The sequence below is a fragment of the Oryzias latipes genome, chromosome 3, assembly GCF_002234675.1.
Source record: "Oryzias latipes chromosome 3, ASM223467v1".
NCBI classification, from domain to species: Eukaryota; Metazoa; Chordata; class Actinopteri; order Beloniformes; family Adrianichthyidae; genus Oryzias; species Oryzias latipes.
The window spans coordinates 37,203,832-37,224,378 of NC_019861.2; the positions used below are offsets into that span (position 1 = coordinate 37,203,832).

Here is a 20,547-nt window from a genome sequence, read left to right on the forward strand (position 1 = left end):
TTGTTTTCTAATTGGAAAGCAAAGATTTATTGCAGATGATAGCAAAAGCAGCTAGCTCCAGCACAGCACTTAGCAGTAGAAACGTGTCCGCTTCACAAAAACTTTGCCCAAGATAAAGTTCACAGATAAGTACAAGGATTAGAACAATGATTACATGACACTTCCAAGGAAGACATTGCCTGTCGTGGGCCAATGGGTCTATCCTCTAAAGACTATGGAAGACACAGTAGACCACACTGTGAACATTGGGTCTCTAGTGACAGTGATCTACACACAAAACCCAGGACAGGAAAAGTCAAGAAGTAATTATCACAAATGTCACAGAGTCATCTTTGGGTTGTTCCATGGTTATGATATAGTGTGTACAGGGGAGGACAGAAAATGGCTGAATGAGGAAAAGAAGTTAGCATGAGTAGCTAATCGGTCGGATTCACTTTTCTGTCACGATGCTTTTAGCGTTGGTGTAGGTGACGCCTTTGTAGATCCCGCTGGTGTAGAACTTGAGGGTTTTCCCGTTGTAGCAGGTTATCTTCACCCTTCCCATGTAAGGGAGATCCACAGTGGCTCTGCCAATGGTGACTTTCACATCCACCGTCTTCCCAGGAGGAACATTGACTGGGAAGGAGAACGTCTCCTTCCTCTCATCGGTGTTCTCTAGACCGTAGGAGCTTTCTGTACTTTCAGTGAAGCTGAAGCCAGTAGACACTTCGACCACCTCTGGTATCCCTGCCTTGACCTCAAAACTGAAGGTCTTTTCCATTTTGTTTGACACAGACCAGGAGGATTTCTTGGTGATGGTTTTACTGGATTCAACTGTGTAGGACTGAGCCACGCCTGTGTTATTAGTGTAAGTGGCAGACTTGATCTCATCTGTTGCCACCTGCGGGATCACCTGGTGGAGGGTGGGGTAGTAAACGTCGATCAGCTCGGTTGACTTGATGGTGTTGATTAACACAAACCCCAGACAATCTATGTCAATATCACCATTTCCTAAAACTCCCAAACAAATCCCAGACCCAACATCAACGGGGTACTCTTTTTTTAGACCCCACTTGGTCATCTTGGGGAAGAATTCTTGGGATGCTGTTGTCCTGATCCTGATGGCGCCTAGGCGAGTTCCTGCACCATTGCCCCACAGCGAGAGTGACTTAATCTGCTCGCCATCCTGAAATTCCATCTCTGAAAATCCTCCTTCAGGCTTTCCAAACTCCTGAACCTCACCATCGGTCAGCCAAACCTTGATGCCCCTCACCTGCCACTCTCCCACCCACACCCACAGCTTCTTTAGCGTGGCCCCATTGCTTTCCCCGGTGAAAGTAAAAGAACCACCACCGTTTCCCCCAATAATAAGGACAGGTGCCAGGTATGACATCTTTGTGGTAGAACCTGCAAGAAGAACAAGAATAACCTCTGTTTCAGTGAGAGACTCAAGGTTCAGCAACGATTGAAGAGATTTCAGAGCAACAGACCGGTACCATGAAGACTCTGAAGTCACAGAAACGGCTGAGTCAGCAACACTTCAAGTGTCTGGACTTATCTGTTATGCCCTTTTTCTGTCTAGGGGGATCTAGAGGAACATGACCTCCACTAACCTCCCTAGATTAACATAAACAGGAGAAAATATATGAAAGAAAATAGCAGTTCTGTCACGGGTCCTCCGTCAGCTGCCTCCCTCCTCCCTACTCTGCTCATTGGAACCAGCTGCACCTGATCACCTCATCACCAGAAGACCTTCATAAGGAGATCCATCCCAGCAGTCTACGCCAGTCCGTTACACTCTCTCCGGTGCTTATGCCTGGCTTCAAGCTAAGTCTCGTGTTTCCCAAGTCAAGTCACGCTCTTACCTTGTCTTGTCCTACGCCTTCAGGTTCTACTCTCCACGGATGCCGCTGGTCCCTCCACGCCTCAGGCCGTTCAAGCCACGCAGTCCTCCTCGCAGTGCTCAGGATCATCCGCCACTGCGCGTCCTCGCACTCACAGGATTCTCGCCGCTGTACCACAGACGCTCTTCTGGAAACCCCTCTGGAACTTCCTACCAGACTCTCGTGCTCTACGTTTATTCCTTGGAAGTTTAATATTAATTAAACTTACAACCAAGTCCCTGAGTCCTAGCCTCCTTCCGGGTTTCAGCGACTGGGTCTGTTTCGTCATCGCGACCATGACAAGTTCACCCCTAAAGCTTCACTTTAAACTAGAAATCACACTCAGCAAAAGACTACACAGAATGGCCTGAACACATAACTTTGGAAAACTTTTGTCCATCCATCCATTCATCTTCTTGACCGTTTGTCCCTTTCGGGGTCACGGGGTTGCCGGAGCCTATCCCGGCCACTTGGGCGTAGGCAAGGGATGCCCTGGACTGGTTGCCAGTCTGTCGCAGGGTAGAATATCCTCAATCACACATCCATTCACTCTCACACTCACACCTATGGACAATTTAGGGTTGCCAATCAACCTATGAAGCATGTTTTTGGACGGTGGGAGGAAGCCGGAGATCCCGGAGAAAACCCACGCATGCACGGGGAGAACATGCAAACTCCACACAGAAAGGTCCCCCATTGATGTTGTGTTTTTCATGTCCCCCAGCCGGGACTTGAACCGGGGGCCTTCTTGCTGTGAGGCAAGAGCGCTAACCACTGCGCCACCGTGCAGCCCGAAAACTTTTGTAGCATGATTAAAAATAAAAGCCAATACTAGAAATGCTTTTTCATTTTCACAATAAAGCTGTGTTTGTTGACTCAAAATTAAAATGAAAAAGCGATCCACCAAACTGCTTTTTCTTTTTCTTCTTCTACACCGCTCACTCTGTCACTTAATTAAAATGATGAAGAAAATAGTATTTGACATTTAATTTTCAAAAAGTTCTCTAGTAAATGTGTAGCAAATTTCAATGAGAAAACGTGGATGAACTTTAACTTGGTGCGGTCAATGCCGCAATGAGCATCATGGATGTAAATATTTGGGAATAACTTCAGCCTATATTTTGTCTGGACATGATTGGTGTAGGTGCCATTAATTAACTTGGGTTTTTATTAGGGTGAATTATTATTATTTTTGTTTATGTTTTGATTCTAGGTCATTGTGTAGGTAATCAGCTGGTGGATCACATGTTTGTGGGCGGAGGCATTAATGGATTGATTTTAACTCACCTGTGGTTTTTCCCTGTGTAAGATGGAAGGGGGGGGGTGGGCGGGGTTGTCGTATTTTTTGTTGACCGCTTTTTTCATTTTTGTGATTTTTCTTGATACTTTGCTTTTTCTCTTTTTGATCACAATATAATGAGTGGATTTAATTACCTTTTTCTTTTTTCCCTTTATTTAGAGTTCAGGATCTGTTATGCTTCATGGTTTTTTTCTGAGCGCGTCCTTCAATGACCGGACCCAGCATCAGCCTCTCATTGACTGTTTTTGAAGTCGCTCCAACTGGAAGCATGAATTCACATGATTGTTAAACGGTTTCTCAGGTCTGCATAGCTGCATTTCTGCCTTCTGGACCGGAACTTCCTAACGCAGCCAGTCTGCGGTCCGTCTGCGGCTTCAGACGATCTTTGTGTTAGCGGGTAGGGGAGGGTGTTTGGATGGGCGCTCCGTCCAAAGACGAAGGTAGTCCGGGGGAAGCATCTGGCTGGGCAGGGTGCTGGTCACACCGTAACAAAGCACCTTCCCCTGGCCGCTAACACGAAGCTACGAGCCTGTGTGAGTACTGACATCATCGCCACACCTCCCCCCTGGAAATGCTAACCGGAATTCAATTATGCTACACTTTTAACACGGTGGATGTGAAAAAATGCAATCTCCTCTTTGCATTATGGCTTTAATTATGACACAGAATAAGCGTTTTTTAAGTAAAGAATGAAAACGCATTTTGGAGGATTTATTTTTACATTTATTTATGAGTCATCTGATGCAGTTACATTGTGAAAATAAAAAAGCATTTCTGTTAATCTATTTTGTCAAATTAGATATTTCTAATTGAAATTTGCTACATATTTACTGTTTGAAAATGAAATGTCAAATACAACTTTCTTTATCATTTTTATTAAGTGACTGAATTACCTGTGTTGAAAAAAATAGAAGTTTGGTGGATTGCTTTTTCTTTTTAATTTTGACTAAACAAATGCAGCCTAATTTTGAGAATGAAACAGCATTTTTAGTATTGACTTTTAGTTTGAATTATGCTACAGAAATGCTTCCATACAAACACTCCAGAGAGCAACACACGGTAAAACACACGAGTCAGCTGAACGCAGTCATGGTGGAGAGAGCTGAGCTGGAGACAGGTTACAACACATCTGCATTCTCTGGCCTCCAGGTGAAAATGTTCAGAGACAGACACGCAAGAAAAAATGAGGTTCCACTCTGACAGAAATAAAGAACACAAAACACAGAATATAAAGAAAATTCAAACTCAATGCAGCCAAAGACAACAATGTCTTCAACTACAGACTATAAACAGACAATCACACCAAAGCACAAATCTTTTTCCTAATATCAAATCTAAACTTTCCTCCAGACATCCAATCTGGTGATTCAAAGACAAACTTCTTACTGTGGGATTCCATCCCCGGTTCTTACAATACTCACAGCAAAGTTACACCTTTGATTGGACCTTGGGTTCTGGTTCTGGGTGGTGTGGCTCCCTCCTCAGTGCTGCTCAGACTGAAGCTGCTCTCTCTTATATAGACCTGAGGGTGGGGCCCAGGATGTTCTGCCTCTCCTCCAGCTGTGGATCAGCACCAACCTCAGGGTTGTGGGTTTGATTCCTGACTGACTCTGAGCCCCTTAGTTTATACTGTGGGTTTAGTCATGGAGGTGTGTGAGTGAACAGATGGAGAATCTTCACTGTAGACCAGGCGTCAGCAACATTTACAACATGAAAAACCAATTCTAAATGTTTTCCTTCACAGTTTCATCATCAGTAAATGGAGTGGTGATCAGCTGTGGTTTTATTTCATACCTTGATCACATTTCATATTGATATTTGATGGAATATAAAGAAATTCTGGGTTTAATCTGACCTTGATTGGTTATTATCCAACAAACTGAACTCATCAATCAATCAAGCTTTATTTAAAAAAAAAGTACTTGTCATGCCTGCAGTTCAGAGTGTTTTACACAATTAAACACAAACAATAAAACACAAAAAGAAAAAGCTAAAACCAACTCACCCCTTAGCCCTCCCCTTCATTTCCTTCTAAAAATTTGAGCAGCATTTAGTATGACAAATAATCTCATGCGTGAAACTTTCTTTGGCTAATTTATGATTAATTAGAACTTTTGACTAGAACGATGAATTTAAGGAGGAATTTCAGGCCTTTTTTGGATTATGTTATTGTATTTCCTGCTCTGCTAAGATAACTGCAGCATTGTTAGAAGTAAGTGTTATGATGAAAGAATTCATGAAACGTCACTAAACTAAACTCTTATGCTTTTTTCAGCCTGGCTTGTATTGACAGTGTGATCAAATGTCAAACTTTCGTTGAATCAAACATCAAATGTTCCAGCCTTAGCACAAAGTTAGCATCAAATCGAGCATTTTAGCAGAAATGAATCCATCAGGCTTTCTGGATAGATTTTAATTTTAGTAAAGATTTCTGAGTTCCATCTGAGTCGTCCAGAATTGTCCTGCGTCAGCTTGTATGACCCCCCCTATCAGTGAGGGGGTGTGACACCTCTGTTTTTTTGGACGCTACCGGGTGTGGGATGAGGTGAACTCCTCAAACTTTCCATGGGAGAGCGAGGAGCAGAGGAGAACAGGTTTGCTGACTCTAAGGAGAACGTGTCGGTACAGAGAGCTTTGTCACTCATCCTAGTGATCTACCTTGTGAGACACCACAGGTCAGGCCACCCCATCAAATCTGCGTAGACTGGTTTTAAGCATCCACCAAGAAACAACAACAAGGTGCATGGACCTGTGAGGACCTGCAGGGTTTCAGAACCAAGTCAAGTTTCTCGAGAACCACGGTTTATGAATTTCCTGATTAAAAAGTTTGTCTAACATTAAAATTTGTTCTTCCTGATCAGCTTGTTCAGTCTGTTGGTGTCACTGACTGCAATGCTGCTTCCCCAGCAGACCACAGAGGAGAACAAGGTGCTGGCCACCACAGATTGGTAGAAGATCCCCAGCATCTTGCTGCTCACATTAAAGGACCTCAGCTTCCTTAGGAAGTAGTGTCTGCTGCAGGCCTTTCTGTACACAGCAGTACTGTAGCTCCTCCAGCTCAGTCTGCTGTCACAGTCACACCCAGGTATTTGTACTCCACCACCACCTCCACATCCCTGCCCAGGATGCAGAGAGGCTGCAGACTGTCCCCTTCCTTCTGAAGTCGATCACCATCTCCCTGGTCTCGTCCACGTTGAGCAGCAGGTGATTCTCTCCAGCCCACTCCAAAAATCCGGGAGGCTGAGGCACTCAGAGAGCTAAACCTGTTGAAAATGGTGTCAAACTCGTCTGCTCTCTACTTGCAGCCTGTGATGGGTCTGCTTCTCCTCCCACATCCTGTGATCTTCTTCATTCCAGACCACACCGCTCTCATGTTGTCCTGCTGGAGTTTGGATTCCAGCTTCGTCCTGTAGGAATTTCTCCCCTTTGAGTCTCCCCGTCGTTGGTTCTGTACTTTCTTCAGCTCCTCCCGATCTCCATATGTATGCATCCTTTGCATTTGCATACAGCGCATCCAGAGTTTTAATTTTCCCGAGAAGGACGGTTCACATACTGAGTGAAGTCCCAAGTGCTCTGTCCATGTTGATTTGGTCAAAGCAGTGGACCGCTATACTTACGTATCGTCGGCATAACAATAAAAAAAAATCTGTTTCCTGATTATGTTTCCTAATGGAAGCATGTATCATAAACAGGTGGGTCCTGAAACTGAGCCCTGTGGGGGGGTGGTCTGGCTTGGCTTGGGGGGGTGGTCCCTTTGCCTGTGCTGGGGGGGTTGGCGGGGGGCGCTAGATGGGCTGCCCATCTGCACCTGGGGCTGGGATCGGCCCTTCCCTGGCTCTGGGACGGAACGGGACAACCCTCTCGGGGCCCCCGGTCGCTCTGGGTGTCATCCGCTTTGGCTGCGGGGTCTGGGGTGGGGCGGGGTGGGGGGCTTGTCGGCCCTGTCCTGTGGGGGGGCGTTCTGGGGGGGAGGAGGGGCCCATTATTGGTACGGGGCGGGGGGGCTGACGGGTCGGGGTCTCCGCTGAGGCAATCGGTGGTTGCCTCGGCCAGTTGGTTGCCTCGGTCCCGTCAAGGCCTGACCAAAGCTCTTCTAGGGCCGGCGTTTGGGGGTGGGGGCCTGGGCTTGCTCCGGGGGGGGCAACGCTTTCTGGCTCCTCTCTCTCTGTGTGGGGTGGGTGGTGCCGGGCCTGGGGTGTCGGCGCCTTCGGGGGTGGGGCCCCTGGGCTGGGTGGGCCTGGCCCGTTTGCTGAGGGGGGGGGGGGGCTGGGGGACAGCTGTTCGACCACCAGGGGACAGTCTACCAGCTGTCCCCAACTTACCCCCTTCCTCATATAACCTCATATTAGGGTGAGGGGGTTGGGGTTCTAGCCTGCGATGCGCCTTGGCAGTGGCCCCCCTCCTATTGTTGCTATATGGAGTGCCCCCCCCCCCCTCTTTCGGTTTTATTTGCACCTTAGACATGTAGGGTCCTTGGTAGTGGGGGTGCTTGGACATCACTGCCAGCAAGCAGCAGATGTCCTCCTAGCACCCTACCCGCCAATTTTAATCGCACCTTAGACATTTAGGGCCCCTTGGTGGGGAGGGTGAGGGGACGTCACTGTGAGTAATCAGGAGATGTCCCCTTAGTGCCCTACTCGCCAATTTTAACTGCACCCCCCTTAGTACACACACCCCTCCCCCTTCAATATATACATTCCAACATAAACACACACACATGCACACACACACCCTGTCAAACACACATACACGCACACACATTTTCCAAGGAAGGTGGGACCTGGGTCCATCTGTCCCCTACCCCTTCCCTGGTGGGGGGTGCGGGCCCCTTGGCGACGGTGGCCGTGTCCCCTGGGTGCCGGCTTCCTGGGCCCGGCGGTGCTCTCTCCGCACGGTGGAGGGTTCACATTACACCTGAGCCGGGGGTGTTCGTGTCCCTGGGGGGTGGGTCCTGGTCCTTGCCCCTGAGCGCTGGGCCCCGCCAAACTTCCAAAAGTGGCCGAGCCTGGTCGGGCCATATTTACAACACCCCTTGTGGGCCCCCTTTTTTCCCCGGGGTTCCCCCCTCCTGGGCGGGGCGGCGGGCCCCTGCCTTGCTCCTCCCTGGACCAACCGTGGGCCGGGTGGGTGGCTGCCTGGAGTGCAGAGCGGGTCTCCCTTGGGGGTGTTCTGGCTCGTACCTGGGGTTGGGGCCGTGGGATGCCCGGAACTCCTGGGTGGTGGTGGGGTGCTCGTCTGGGGCTGTGGGCGTCCTTCTCCGGTGGGGCCCTGCGTTGGGCTCTCCCGGCGCGTTGGGGGGGCTGCTTTCCTGGTTTGGCTGGGGCGGCGCTCTCTTTCCCTCCGCGCCTCCCCACTCTCTGGCTCTGGGGGCCTCGCTGCGGTCCGGCTGGCCCTGGCCTGGGTGGCGGTCTTGGTCGCCCGGGGGGCGGTTGTTCCTTGTCTGTTCCCATGTGGCGTTGGAGGGATTCTGGCTGCCCCTGCTGCTGCGGGGGTCTGGGTGTGGGGGTGGCTGGGCGCTCCTCCTCCTTCTTTTCACATTCCACCATCCATTTTAGAAGAACATAAACATTCACCTGAGCACAGGTGTTAGCTCACCTTTGCACTAATAGTTTGCATGATTGAATGAATGAAAGATTATAGAGCACAAGATGGCGGCGCGCGTAGGCGCTGCGGCTCTCGGCTCCCCATTCAGTGCTTCCTTTTCTATATTTTCTTTATTCCTTTTCTATACATTCTCGTTTTTATTTTTATTCTTGGGCGTTGTTAACACCCACTACACTCGTCAGACGCTATTGGACATCGGAAACCGACATCAAGTCGCTGTTTCCAGCAACTTCCACCACGAGCACAACATTCCGAGCTACATAGCGAGACCCCCGGGCTCACCTTGGATTGTTGTCGGTACTGGCAGACGACGCAGGCGGAGGAGGGAGAGGAAGCAGAAGCGAGGCTGCAGGTCTGGCGTCGTGCTAAGACTACGGAAACAACCACACAAGCCCCCTCTACCGAGCCTTTTCCTCTCAAATGCCAGATCGCTGGTTCACAAAATGGACAACTTGAGATTACAGCTGGTCGGAAATTATCATGTCAACAACTGCTGTGCGCTCATCATCACAGAAACTTGGCTTCACCCAGACATACCCGACGCTAGCGTGCAACTCGAAGGCCGCACTCTGCTTCGCGGGGACAGAACAAAGGACTCCGGTAAGAGCAGAGGGGGGGGACTCTGTGTTTATGTGCACGAAAACTGGTGCAACAACAGAACGATCGTCGATCAGCTGTGCACCCCCGACGTGGAGCTCATGTCTGTTAGATGTCGGCCTTTTTTTCTTCCGAGAGAGCTGACTGTTGTTATCATCACGGCTGTGTACATCCCGCCGGACGCCAACGTAAACACAGCTCTCTCTCTCTCCTGCTGAGCGCCATAAACAAACAGCAGCGGGCTCACCCCGATGGCGTTCACATTGTGGCAGGAGACTTTAATAAGGCCAACTTAAAGACTGTTCTCCCGAAGTTCTACCAGCATGTGAAGTGTTCTACAAGGGGGGAGAACACTCTGGATCATGTTTACACTAACATCAAGCATGCATACAGAGCCTTCCCCCTCCCCCACCTCGGGCAGTCAGACCACCTTTCCCTTCTGCTTTTCCCGGCCTACACCCCCCTCATACGCCGATCCAGGCCCACCACAAAGACCATCACAACCTGGCATAAGGATGCTCTCCCCATGCTGCAGGACTGCTTCCAACAGACAAACTGGGACTTATTCCACCACCAGGAGCTGGAGACACTCACAGGAACAGTGTTGGACTACATACAGTTCTGCATTGGAAATGTGACTGTGGACAAAACCATCAGGGTTTTTCCAAACCAGAAACCCTGGATGACCAGCTAAGTCTGCTCCCTCCTCAGAGCTCGTGACGCTGCCTTCAGGTCAGGGGACGGAGCAGTATACAGTGCTGCCCGTGCTGACCTGAAAAGAGGAGTAAAAGCAGCAAAGGCAGACCACAGGATGCGCATGGAGGCCCACATTTCCAGCAACAACCTGCGAGAAGTTTGGCGAGGCATCCAGGACATCACCAACTTCAGGGGCTGTGATGTGTCCACAGCAGCTCCAGATGCTACACAGGCAGAGGAGCTCAACTGCTTCTTTGCTCGCCATGAAACAGTCCAACACCACCCCACCACGCCGGAACCACCCCCAACCCCCACCGGTCCCAGCACACCCCCACTCACTTTACAGGAGCACGACGTCAGACGGGTGCTCTTAGCAGTGAACCCCAAGAAGGCTGCTGGCCCCGACGGAGTTCCAGGCAAAGTGCTCAGGGCGTGCGCCCATCAGCTCGCCCCCACCTTCACAAAGATCTTCAACCTCTCCCTGGCCCAGGCAGTAATACCATCCTGCCTGAAATCAGCAACCATAATCCCTGTGCCAAAAACATCTACTACCACCAGCCTCAATGACTATCGCCCAGTGGCCCTCACACCAGTCATAATGAAGTGCTTTGAAAGGCTGATGCTCCAGCACATCAGAGACCACCTCCCTACTGACTTGGACACCCACCAGTTCGCATACCGCAAGAACAGATCCACAGAGGACGCCGTAGCCGTGGCTCTCCACTCCGCACTGAAACACCTGGAGCAGCAGCAGAGCTACGTCCGGATGCTCTTTGTGGATTACAGTTCTGCTTTCAACACAATAATCCCGGACAGACTCTGCAATAAACTGCTCACTCTCAGCCTCCCACCCCTCACATGCAACTGGATTAACAACTTCCTCACAAACCGAACACAAACTGTGAGACTTGGCCCCCACCACTCCTCCACCCGCACACTGAACATTGGGGCCCCACAGGGCTGTGTGCTGAGCCCCCTGCTGTACTGCCTCTACACTTATGACTGCAGTCCGGCCCACAACAACAACTGCATCATCAAGTTTGCCGACGACACCACGGTGGTCGGACTCATTCCCAGGGGGGAGGAGTCTGCCTACAGAGTTGACAACCTGGTCCTCAGAGAACAACCTCACCCTTAACACCAACAAAACCAGGGAGATCATAGTCGACTTCAGGAAACATGGTGCGGACCCAGCCCCCCTCCTTATTAATGGGGAGCATGTGGAGAGGGTCCACACCTTCAAGTTCCTCGGCATCACCATCTCTGCAGACCTTTCCTGGACAGCCAACACCACCGCCATCATCAAGAAGGCTCAGCAGCGTCTGCACTTCCTGAGGGTCCTCAGGAAGAACAAAATTAGCACCAACCTGCTGCTGACCTTCTACCAGTCATCCATCCAGAGCCTGCTCACATACTGCATAACTGTTTGGTTCGGCAGCTGCACGGCCGCGGATAAAAAGAGACTGCAGAGAGTCGTAGAGACAGCTCAGAAAATCATTGGGTGCCCTCTCCCCACCCTGATGGACATCTACTCCGCGCGCTGTCTCACTAGGGCTCAAAACATCATTAAGGACAGTTCACACCCCGGTTCAGACCTGTTCAACCTGATGCACTCTGGGAGGCGCTACAGAGGAATCAGAAGCAAAACGAACAGACTAAAAAACAGCTTCTTTCCAAAGGCAATAACCATCCTCAATTCCCAAATGCACAGATGAAAAAAAAAACAAAAAAAAAACACATTCCTGTTTACTCCAACTATCTACCTCATTGCCACCTCTGCACTTTGACATGTCTACGCACAGTTTTTTCATACGCAATTTTTGCACAATTATCTCGGCACTCTTCAATACAGTTTACAGCTTATATTGCACACTTGTATATACTGTTTGTTTGCTTTTTTGATTTTATTATATTACAATGTTTTATTTACTACCTTTCCCTCCCTTACTGTTCTTGCACTGATGGTGATGCTTAAATCTCATTGTACTATGCACAATGACAATAAAGCTATTCTATTCTATTCTATTCTATTTCACACTAGTTGGTTTAAAGGCATAGGTATGCGTTTGTGAACACTGTTTTGTGTACATGTTGACATGTGGACATTTTTGCAGCTAGCAGGTGTGTTGATAACATTTGAGTGTGTGTGTAGACAGGCCCCGCCCTTTTTGTACTACATCTGAACCTCACTGCAATGATAAACATCCAGTAACTTGTTGCTTTATGCTGCTTCATGGTTTTACCCCCCCTCCTATTATCACCCTCCTACCTCCCCCCCCTCTCTAACATCCCTCTCTCTTCTTCCCTTCTTTCCTTTTCCGTCCAGTCCAACACCAAAGATTTTCAAACATGGTTAAAATTAATAAAGTTTGGCCTCAATTACAAAAGGGGTTTATTCAGACATACTTTTGGTTTGTCTGAAGATTAATAACCCCTCTTGTTAAAATAAAATATGTCCAACACAAGAGGCCCTCAGCTCTCATCTGCCTGCCTAGCTGTTGGACAGGACAAGGTAAAAAAAAAAATAAATAAATAAAAAAAAATTCTCTAACTAGAGCAGTTTCCGTACTGTGGTGGGGTCTAAACCCCGACTGAAAGTCTTCAAATGGTAAATGGCGTATACTTATATAGCGCCTTTCTTCCTACAAGGACAAAGCGCTTTACAGTCACAGACCCATTCACCCAGTCACACACACATTTACTCACACATTCAGACACTGGTGGCGGCTCCGCTGCCAAACACAGGCGCCCGCCCACCACCAAAGTGGCTGTTGTCCTGTAGGTGGCAGTAAAGATGCTTAACTACAACTCTTTCTAGGATTTTAGAAATAAAGGGGAGGTTTGATATTGGTCTATAGTTGGCCAAGATGCTAGGATCCAAACTGGGCTTTTTCAGAGGAGGTTTAACAACTGCATATTTAAAAGACTGTGGCACGTAACCCGTTTCCAGAGAGGTATTTATCATTGTTAATATGGAATCATTAATTAGGGGAAAAGTTTCTTTAAAAAGTCTAGTGGGAATTGGGTCTAACAGACACGATGAAGATTTGGAGGACGTAATAACTGATGTTAAGAGTCCTGTTACATGGCCTATCCGTCCTGGGGGAGGATTGCTCCTTTATGTGGACACCCCGAGGTCTCTTTTTTTCCGGAATTCGTTTTTCTTTTAGGGGTTTTCCTTACAGAGAAGTAGGGTCTAAGGCAGAGGTGGGTACTGAGGGTCGCATTCCTGCATGTTTTCTAACATACCCTGCTCTGGCATGTTCTGATTGGCTGGACACACCTGAACCAGGTAATCAGCCATGAGTAGGGCACAAATATCTGGAAATCATGCAGACACACCGGCCCTCGGGGCCTGGAATTGCCCACCTCTGGCCTAAGGGCATGTTAGTTGTCCAGTTTAGGTTTCTCTGTTTAGTTAGCTCGCAAAGGTCAAGGATATAAAACCATCTCTAAGCTGCTTGAAGTTCCTGTGACGACAGTGGCACATATCATTCAGAAGTTTAAGACCCACAGGACAGTAGCCAACCTCCCTGGACATGGCCGGAAGAGGAAAATTGACGACAAATTGAGGAGACGGATAGTTGGAACTGTATCCAAAGAGCCCAGAACAACCTCCAAAGACATTAAAGGTGATCTCCTAGATCAAGGTACATCAGTGTCAGATCGCACCATTCGTCGTTGTTTGAGCCAGAGTGGACTTCATGGGAGACGACCATGGAGGACACCACTGTTGAAAGGAAATCATAAAAAAGCCAGACTGGAATTTACAAAAATGCATGTTGACAAGCCACAAAGCTTCTGGGAAAATGTCCTTTGGACAGATGAGACAAAACCAGAGCTTTTTGGTAAGGAACATCAGCTCTATGTTGGTAGACTCAAAAATGAAGCATCCAACCAAAAGAACACTGTCCCTACTGTGAAACATGGAGGAGGCTCAGTTCTGTTTTGGGGCTGCTTTGCTGCATCTGCCACAGGGTGTCTTGAAGTTGGGCAAGGTCAAATGAAATCTCAAGATTATCAAGGCATTCTGGGTAGAAATGTGCTGCCTAGTGTCAGAAAGCTTGGTCTCAGTCGCAGGTCATGGATCTTCCAACAGGACAATGATCCAAAACACACAGCCAAAAAAACCCAAGAATGGCTAAGAGAAAAGCGATGGACTATTCTGAAATGGATTTTATGAGCCCAGATCTGAATCCCATTGAACATTTGTGGAAGGAGCTGAAACATGCCATTTGGAGAAGACACCCGTCAAACCTGAGACAACTGGAGCAGGTTGCTCATGAGGAGTGGGCCAAAATACCTGTGGACAGGTGCAGAAGGCTGGAGCAGGTTGCTCATGAGGAGTGGGCCAAAATGCCTGTGGACAGGTGCAGAAGGCTCATTGACAAATACAGAAACCGTTTCATTGCACTGATTGCCTCAAAAGGTTGTGCAACAAAATATAAAGTTATGGGTACCGGGGGAGAAACTATAAACTTATTTAATGTTTATTTCCTTTGCTTCTGTTGGTCATAATTCATTTTGTTCCACTTTTGATGATTTTTCTCTTGCACTTAGAGACCAAGTTTTGTGTTTAGTCTTGTCTATATAGTCTTTGTTAAACGTCTGTGTAGTCATGTTAGTTTCCCCCCCATGTTTCTCAAGTGGTCTAATCAGCCACTATGTATGTTCCCCTGTTGTGTCTTTGGTTAGGTCAGTTTGTTTCTGTTACTTGGTCTGTTCAGTTGGTTAAGTTAAAGTTATTGCCTGAGTTAATCATGTTTCTGTTTACCTCTTTTAATGTTAGGGTTTGGGTTAGGGTTAGAGCACAGGCTTTAGTTTTGCTGAAAACGTCATGTAAATCGTGATAACAGGCAGGGATATTTTCCAAATTGACAGCAGTGGAAAGTTCAGGGGATTGCCGATGAGTGGAGGGTATAGCGGATGAAAGGCAGTTAGCCAAACAGCATGCGCTCCAATTGGTGATCTGCCCAAGGCTCCAATTGAACTGTGGGTTGTGGAGCTTTAACCAAGAAAACCCCAGGATAATCGGGGTGTGCGTGGAACGTGTGACGAAGAATTGGAGGGTTTCTCTGTGATTACCGGAAGTGAGTAGCTGGACGGGTTTGGTGCGGTGTGTTATCCGAGAAAGGCGCTGACTTCCCAAGTCGGAGGCCTCAACGGGGGGATCCAAAGGTTCTGTGGGGCGAAGTTGTTTAGTGACGAGATCCAGATCAATCAGACTTTGTTCGGCACCAGAGTCTATGACGGCCTTGGTGCTATGGACTTCAGTTTTCGCACAGAGTTTAACAGGAATGTAGAGGAAATTAAGAGTAGTATAAACGGTGGAACATTCCCCCCGCGACCTGTCACTTAGCGGGGAATTAGGGAGTTTACGTAGCGGGCATTTAGAAACTAAATGTCCCAGAAAACCACAGTAATAGCACGAACCTTCTTTGTGACGCCACTTTCGTTCCTCCGCCGACATGTTGGATTGTCCAACCTGCATAAGTTCCTCAGAAGTTTTAGGGAACGTGGAATGATCTGCTTTGGGTGGTGACTGGAGCGGAATAACAGAGACATAGGGTTGGCTAGTGGATTTGTGTTGGTTACTCTGGCGATCAATATGCCGTTCACAGAGCCGGGTATCAGACCTGAGAGCTGCAGAAACAAGCTCTTCCAACTAGTTAGCATCTGGTTGGGTGCACAGATGATCCTTAATGGATTCGTTTAGAGACTGGTAGAATATTCCTTTTAATGCTATATCCGGCCAGCCAGCTTCAACTGCCAGGATTCGAAAATCTATAACTTCTTTCTCTTTCGGCTTTTCCCATCAGGGGTCGCCACAGCGAATCATCCTTTTCCACCTCACTCTATCATGGACATCTTCTACCCTAACATTAGCCAATTTCATGTCCTCTGATAAGACATCCATATATCTCCTCTTCGGCCGTCCTCTTGCCCTCCTGCCAGGCAGTTCCATCTCCAACATCCTTCTACCAATAAATCCACTGTCCCTCCTCTGAACATGTCCAAACCATCTCAGTCTGGCTTCTCTGACTTTGTCGCTAACACAGGCAACATGAGCCGTCCCTCTGATGTGCTCGTTCCTTATCCTGTCCAACCTGGTCACTCCTAAGGAGAACCTCAACATCTTCATCTCCGCTACTTCCATATCAGCCTCTTGTCTCTGTCTCACTGCTACCGTCTCTAACCCATAGAGCAGAGCTGGTCTCACCACTGTCTTGTACACCTTTCCTTTGAGTCTTGCTGACACTCTTCTGTCACACAACACTCCTGACACTTTCCTCCAACCGCTCCAACCTGCCTGCACTCGCCTCTTCACCTCTTTTCCACACTCCCCATCACACTGAACTGTTGACCCCAAGTACTTAAACTCCTGCACCTTCTTCACCTCAGCCCCCTGTAACCTTATGCTTCTACCTTGATCCCTCTCGTTCAGACACATGTATTCTGTCTTACTACGACTGACCTTCATGCCTCTTCTTTCCAGAGCAAACCTCCACCTCTCTAGCTGTTCCTCCACCTGCTCTCTATTCTCACTGCAAATTACAATGTCATCCGCAAACATCATTGTCCAGGGAGATTCCTGTCTTACCTCGTCTGTCAGCCTGTCCATCAGCATAGCAAACAAAAAAGGACTCAAAGCTGATCCTTGGTGTAGTCCCACCTCCACCTTGAACTCCTCTGTCTGACCTACAGCACATCTTACCACCGTCATACTTCTCTCATACATGTCCTGAACTACTCTGACATACTTCTCTGCCACTCCAGACGACCTCATACAGTACCACAGCTCCTCCCTCGGCACCCTGTCATACGCCTTCTCTAAATCTACGAACACACAATGCAGGTCCTTCTGACCATCTCTGTACTTTTCCATCAACATTCTCAAAGCAAAAATGGCATCAGTGGTGCTCTTACGGGGCATGAAACCATACTGCTGCTCACAAATCTCCACCTTCTTCCTAAGCCTGGCTTCCACTACTCTTTCCCACAGCTTCATTGTGTGGCTCATCAACTTTATTCCTCTATAGTTGCTGCAGTTTTGCGTGTCACCCTTGTTCTTAAGGATCGGGACCAGAACGCTTCTCCTCCATTCCTCAGGCATCTTCTCACTCTCTAGAATCCTATTGAACAAACTCGTTAGAAATTCCACTGCTGTCTCTCCTAAGCACTTCCATACCTCCACAGGTACGTCATCAGGACCAACGGCCTTTCCGCTCTTCATCCTTTTCAGAGCCTTCCTAACCTCATCCTTTCCAATCTCTGCTACGTCCTGCTCCACAACAACCACATTTTCCTCCCTTCTTTCCCTGTCATTTTCCTCGTTCATCAGCTCCTCAAAATACTCCTTCCATCTTTTCTGTACACTCTCCTGGGTTGTTAGCACCTTTCCATCTCTGTCCTTAATCACCCTTATCTGTTGCACGTCCTTCCCATCTCTGTCTCTCTGTCTGGCTAGCCTGTACAAGTCCTTCTCTCATTCCTTTGTGTCTAACCTGTCATATAGCTCATCGTAAGCTTTCTGTTTGGCCTTTGCCACCTCTCTCTTCACTGTACGCTGCGCTTCCTTGTACTCCTGTCTACCTTCCTCAGTCCTTTCTCTCCATCATGTCTGCCAGCTCTCTGCCTTTCCCTGTCATTGTGCCAACGTGTTAGGAATGATTAGAAACAGAATAGTTAGACACTCCCTTTTGCATTTTATTAAACTAACTTTTACCTTTTATTACATTAATGGCTTAACCTCGATTTACTATGTATTATCATCTCAAAATTATATTACACTCCAGACAGAGCACAACCAAGACTATTGTCTCGCAACATTCCTTTAACATCCTCCCTTTTTCATCTTTGTGGGTTCTGGCAAATGTCTGCAAGAGATCTGACACTTTAGGTGCTCTGACCTTCGAGCATCTAGCCTGCAACAGTCTGTGGGTGTGTTTTTCACACCATGATCCATCGAATGAGGTTCTGAATATGCAAATGCCAGGTATATATACCAAGCCCTTTTCTGAGTGTCTTTGTTCAGACTTTGAATGCACTTTGTTCATCTGTCTGTAACCCTGCGTACAAATCTGTGGTCTTTGTGCGGAGTAAATCTACAAAAGCTAAGTAACAGTCTCTGAGTCGTTATTCATTATTTCTGTGTGCAAGAAACTGACGGGTACGAACTAATACAAATACAGTCCTTTCTAGAAAATCCAGTTTCTTCACATTTGCCCATCACCTCCTCATCACCTCTATTCCCCTCACCAACATGTCCATTAAAGTCTGCTCCAATAACAACTCTCTCTCCTCTGGGGATACTCTCTATGACCTCATCCAACTCACTCCAGAATCTCTCCTTCACTTCTAACTCACAGCCAACCTGTGGCGCATACCCACTGACTACATTCACCATCACCCCTTCAATTTCTAACTTTAGGCTCATCATCCTGTCTGAGACTCTTTTCACCTCTAGAACACTGTTTACAAACTCCCCCTTCAGAATCACTCCTACCCCGTTTCTCTTCCTATCAACACCATGATAGAACAGTTTGTATCCTCCTCCAATACTACGTGCCTTGCTGCCCTTCCACCTTGTCTCCTGCACACACAGTACATCTACCTTCCTTCTCTCCATCATGTCTGCCAGCTCTCTGCCTTTCCCTGTCATTGTGCCAACGTTAAGAGTCCCTATTCTCAAACCTATGTTCCTGCCTTTTCCCTTCTCTCTCTGGCCACGGACCCTTCTGCCTCCCCTCCTTCTTCGACCAACAGCAGTCAAATTTCCACCGACACCCTGTAGGTTAACAGCATCGGTGGCGGTCGTTGTTAACCCGGGCCTCGACCGATCCAGTATGTCTAAAATGTTGTGGATGATTCGCATGGTTATTTTGGCAATTTTTACGCCGGATGCCCTTCCTGACGCAACCCTCTCTATTTATCCGGGCTTGGGACCGGCACAGAAGCAACTGGCTTGCAACCCCTGTGGCTAGATTATTCGAAAATCTATAACGTGGTCACTTAATGACCGACCATGCTGTTTTAAATTTAACAGGTGGCTTCCTTTTGCTTGAGGGGTTGACTAAAAATTAGGCGATATTCATTATTAAAAAGTTCATAACGAACATGAGTAATGGGATTAGCTGATATGAAGGCTAGAGCCCATTGTAGGGCTTTATTTCTGAGTGAGTTGATGATGAGAGTGATTTTGCTGTGGTCTGAGTGATAAAATCTGGGAGCATGTTGAAATATGAGCTGACACTGTAATAGGAAGCCGCCGCAGGCTTTGACGTCACCTAGAAACGGCTCAGGTTGGAGTCGGGAGTTTTCCGTAGCATGGGTGGGATCGGAAGCGGAAGCGGGGCTGTTGCCGGAAGATGGAAGGTGAGTAACTGTAGCAGAGTTAGCATATTGTCCGGTTAATTCAATGAAAGCTTGCGTCATACCATCTAGACGGCGGAAGAAGTCCTGCTGAGCCGACGCCATTTGAGTGAGGGTGTTAGCTTGACGTCCAAGCATATTCCCTTGCTGGGTAACGGCAAAGGGGGAATTCCATCCGGGTCGGCTGGCTCGTGAGGCGGCTTGGCGCTTGGCGAGGCTTCCCACAGAGGTAAGTAGTTCCGGATGGACTTCTGCTCGGCGAGTCCAGATTCAGGCGTCGACTCGTGGGCATGAGATTCCATTAGAGGCAACGAACTGGCGTTGAATCCTGGTCGTGGAGCTCCTTATGAAGGTCTGGCAGGCTGATGAGTTGAGTGGACGCAGCTGAGGTGAATGAGGCCAAGCAGAGAGGGGAGGGGGAGGAGTCTGAAAGACGCACCTTGACAGGGTGACCACGTCCACCACCCAGGCCAGGGCCAGCAGGACCGCCACGAGGCCCCCAGAGCCAGAGAGCAGGGAGGCATGGGGAGAAAGAGAGAGCCACTCCAGCCCAACCAAGAGAGCAGCCCCCCGCCGCGCCAGGAGGGCCCAACGCCGAGCCCCACCCAAGAGGGGTGCCCCCAGACGAGCACCCCATCACCACCCAGGGGTTCCGGGCATCCCCCCACCCCAACCCCAGGTACGAGCCAGGACCCCCCCAAGGGAGAACCGCTCCGCGCTCCAGGCAGCCATCCACCAGACCCACGGTTGGTCCAGAAAGGTGCAAGACAGGGGCCAGCCGCCCCCGCCCAGGAGGGGGGCACCCCAGGGAGAAGGGGGCCCACAAGGGTTGTTGTAGACATGGCCCGACCAGGCTCGGCCACAGATGGAAGTTTGGCGAGGCCCAGCACCCGGCGGCAAGGACCAGAACCCACCCCACAGGGACACAGACACCCGCGGCTCAGGTGTGATATGATCCCCGGCTTCTGGCCTTGCTAAAAAGCTCAGGGATCCCTCTCCCTGCTTGGAGAGAGCACCACCGGGCCCCGCACGCCCCACAAGGGATGGGGTGGGGGACAGATGGTCCAAGGTGCCACCTTCCTTAGGAAAGTGTGTGCGTGTGTGTTACTGAGGTCG

The 20,547-nt window shown here is 48.8% G+C and overlaps 2 protein-coding genes across 2 annotated transcripts in view; both read right to left on the reverse strand.

Moving 5' to 3' along the window:
* On the reverse strand, positions 1 to 4,659 carry LOC110013331 (aerolysin-like protein). The gene is made up of 2 exons (XM_020700214.2): positions 4,584 to 4,659; positions 1 to 1,386 (listed from the first exon to the last, which is right to left on the reverse strand). The coding sequence occupies exon 2, from the start codon at positions 1,370 to 1,372 to the stop codon at positions 431 to 433; it is 942 nt and encodes a 313-aa protein (XP_020555873.1). The 5' UTR covers positions 1,373 to 1,386; positions 4,584 to 4,659; the 3' UTR covers positions 1 to 430.
* A 1,006-nt stretch (positions 4,660 to 5,665) lies between these two features.
* Positions 5,666 to 20,547, reverse strand: part of tssc4 (tumor suppressing subtransferable candidate 4) — a 57,599-nt gene continuing 42,717 nt past the window's right edge. Inside the window, exon 3 of the mRNA XM_023953757.1 lies at positions 5,666 to 5,808. Coding sequence (XP_023809525.1) covers positions 5,800 to 5,808 — 9 coding nt within the window. The 3' untranslated portion in view covers positions 5,666 to 5,799. The remainder of the gene's footprint in view (positions 5,809 to 20,547) is intronic.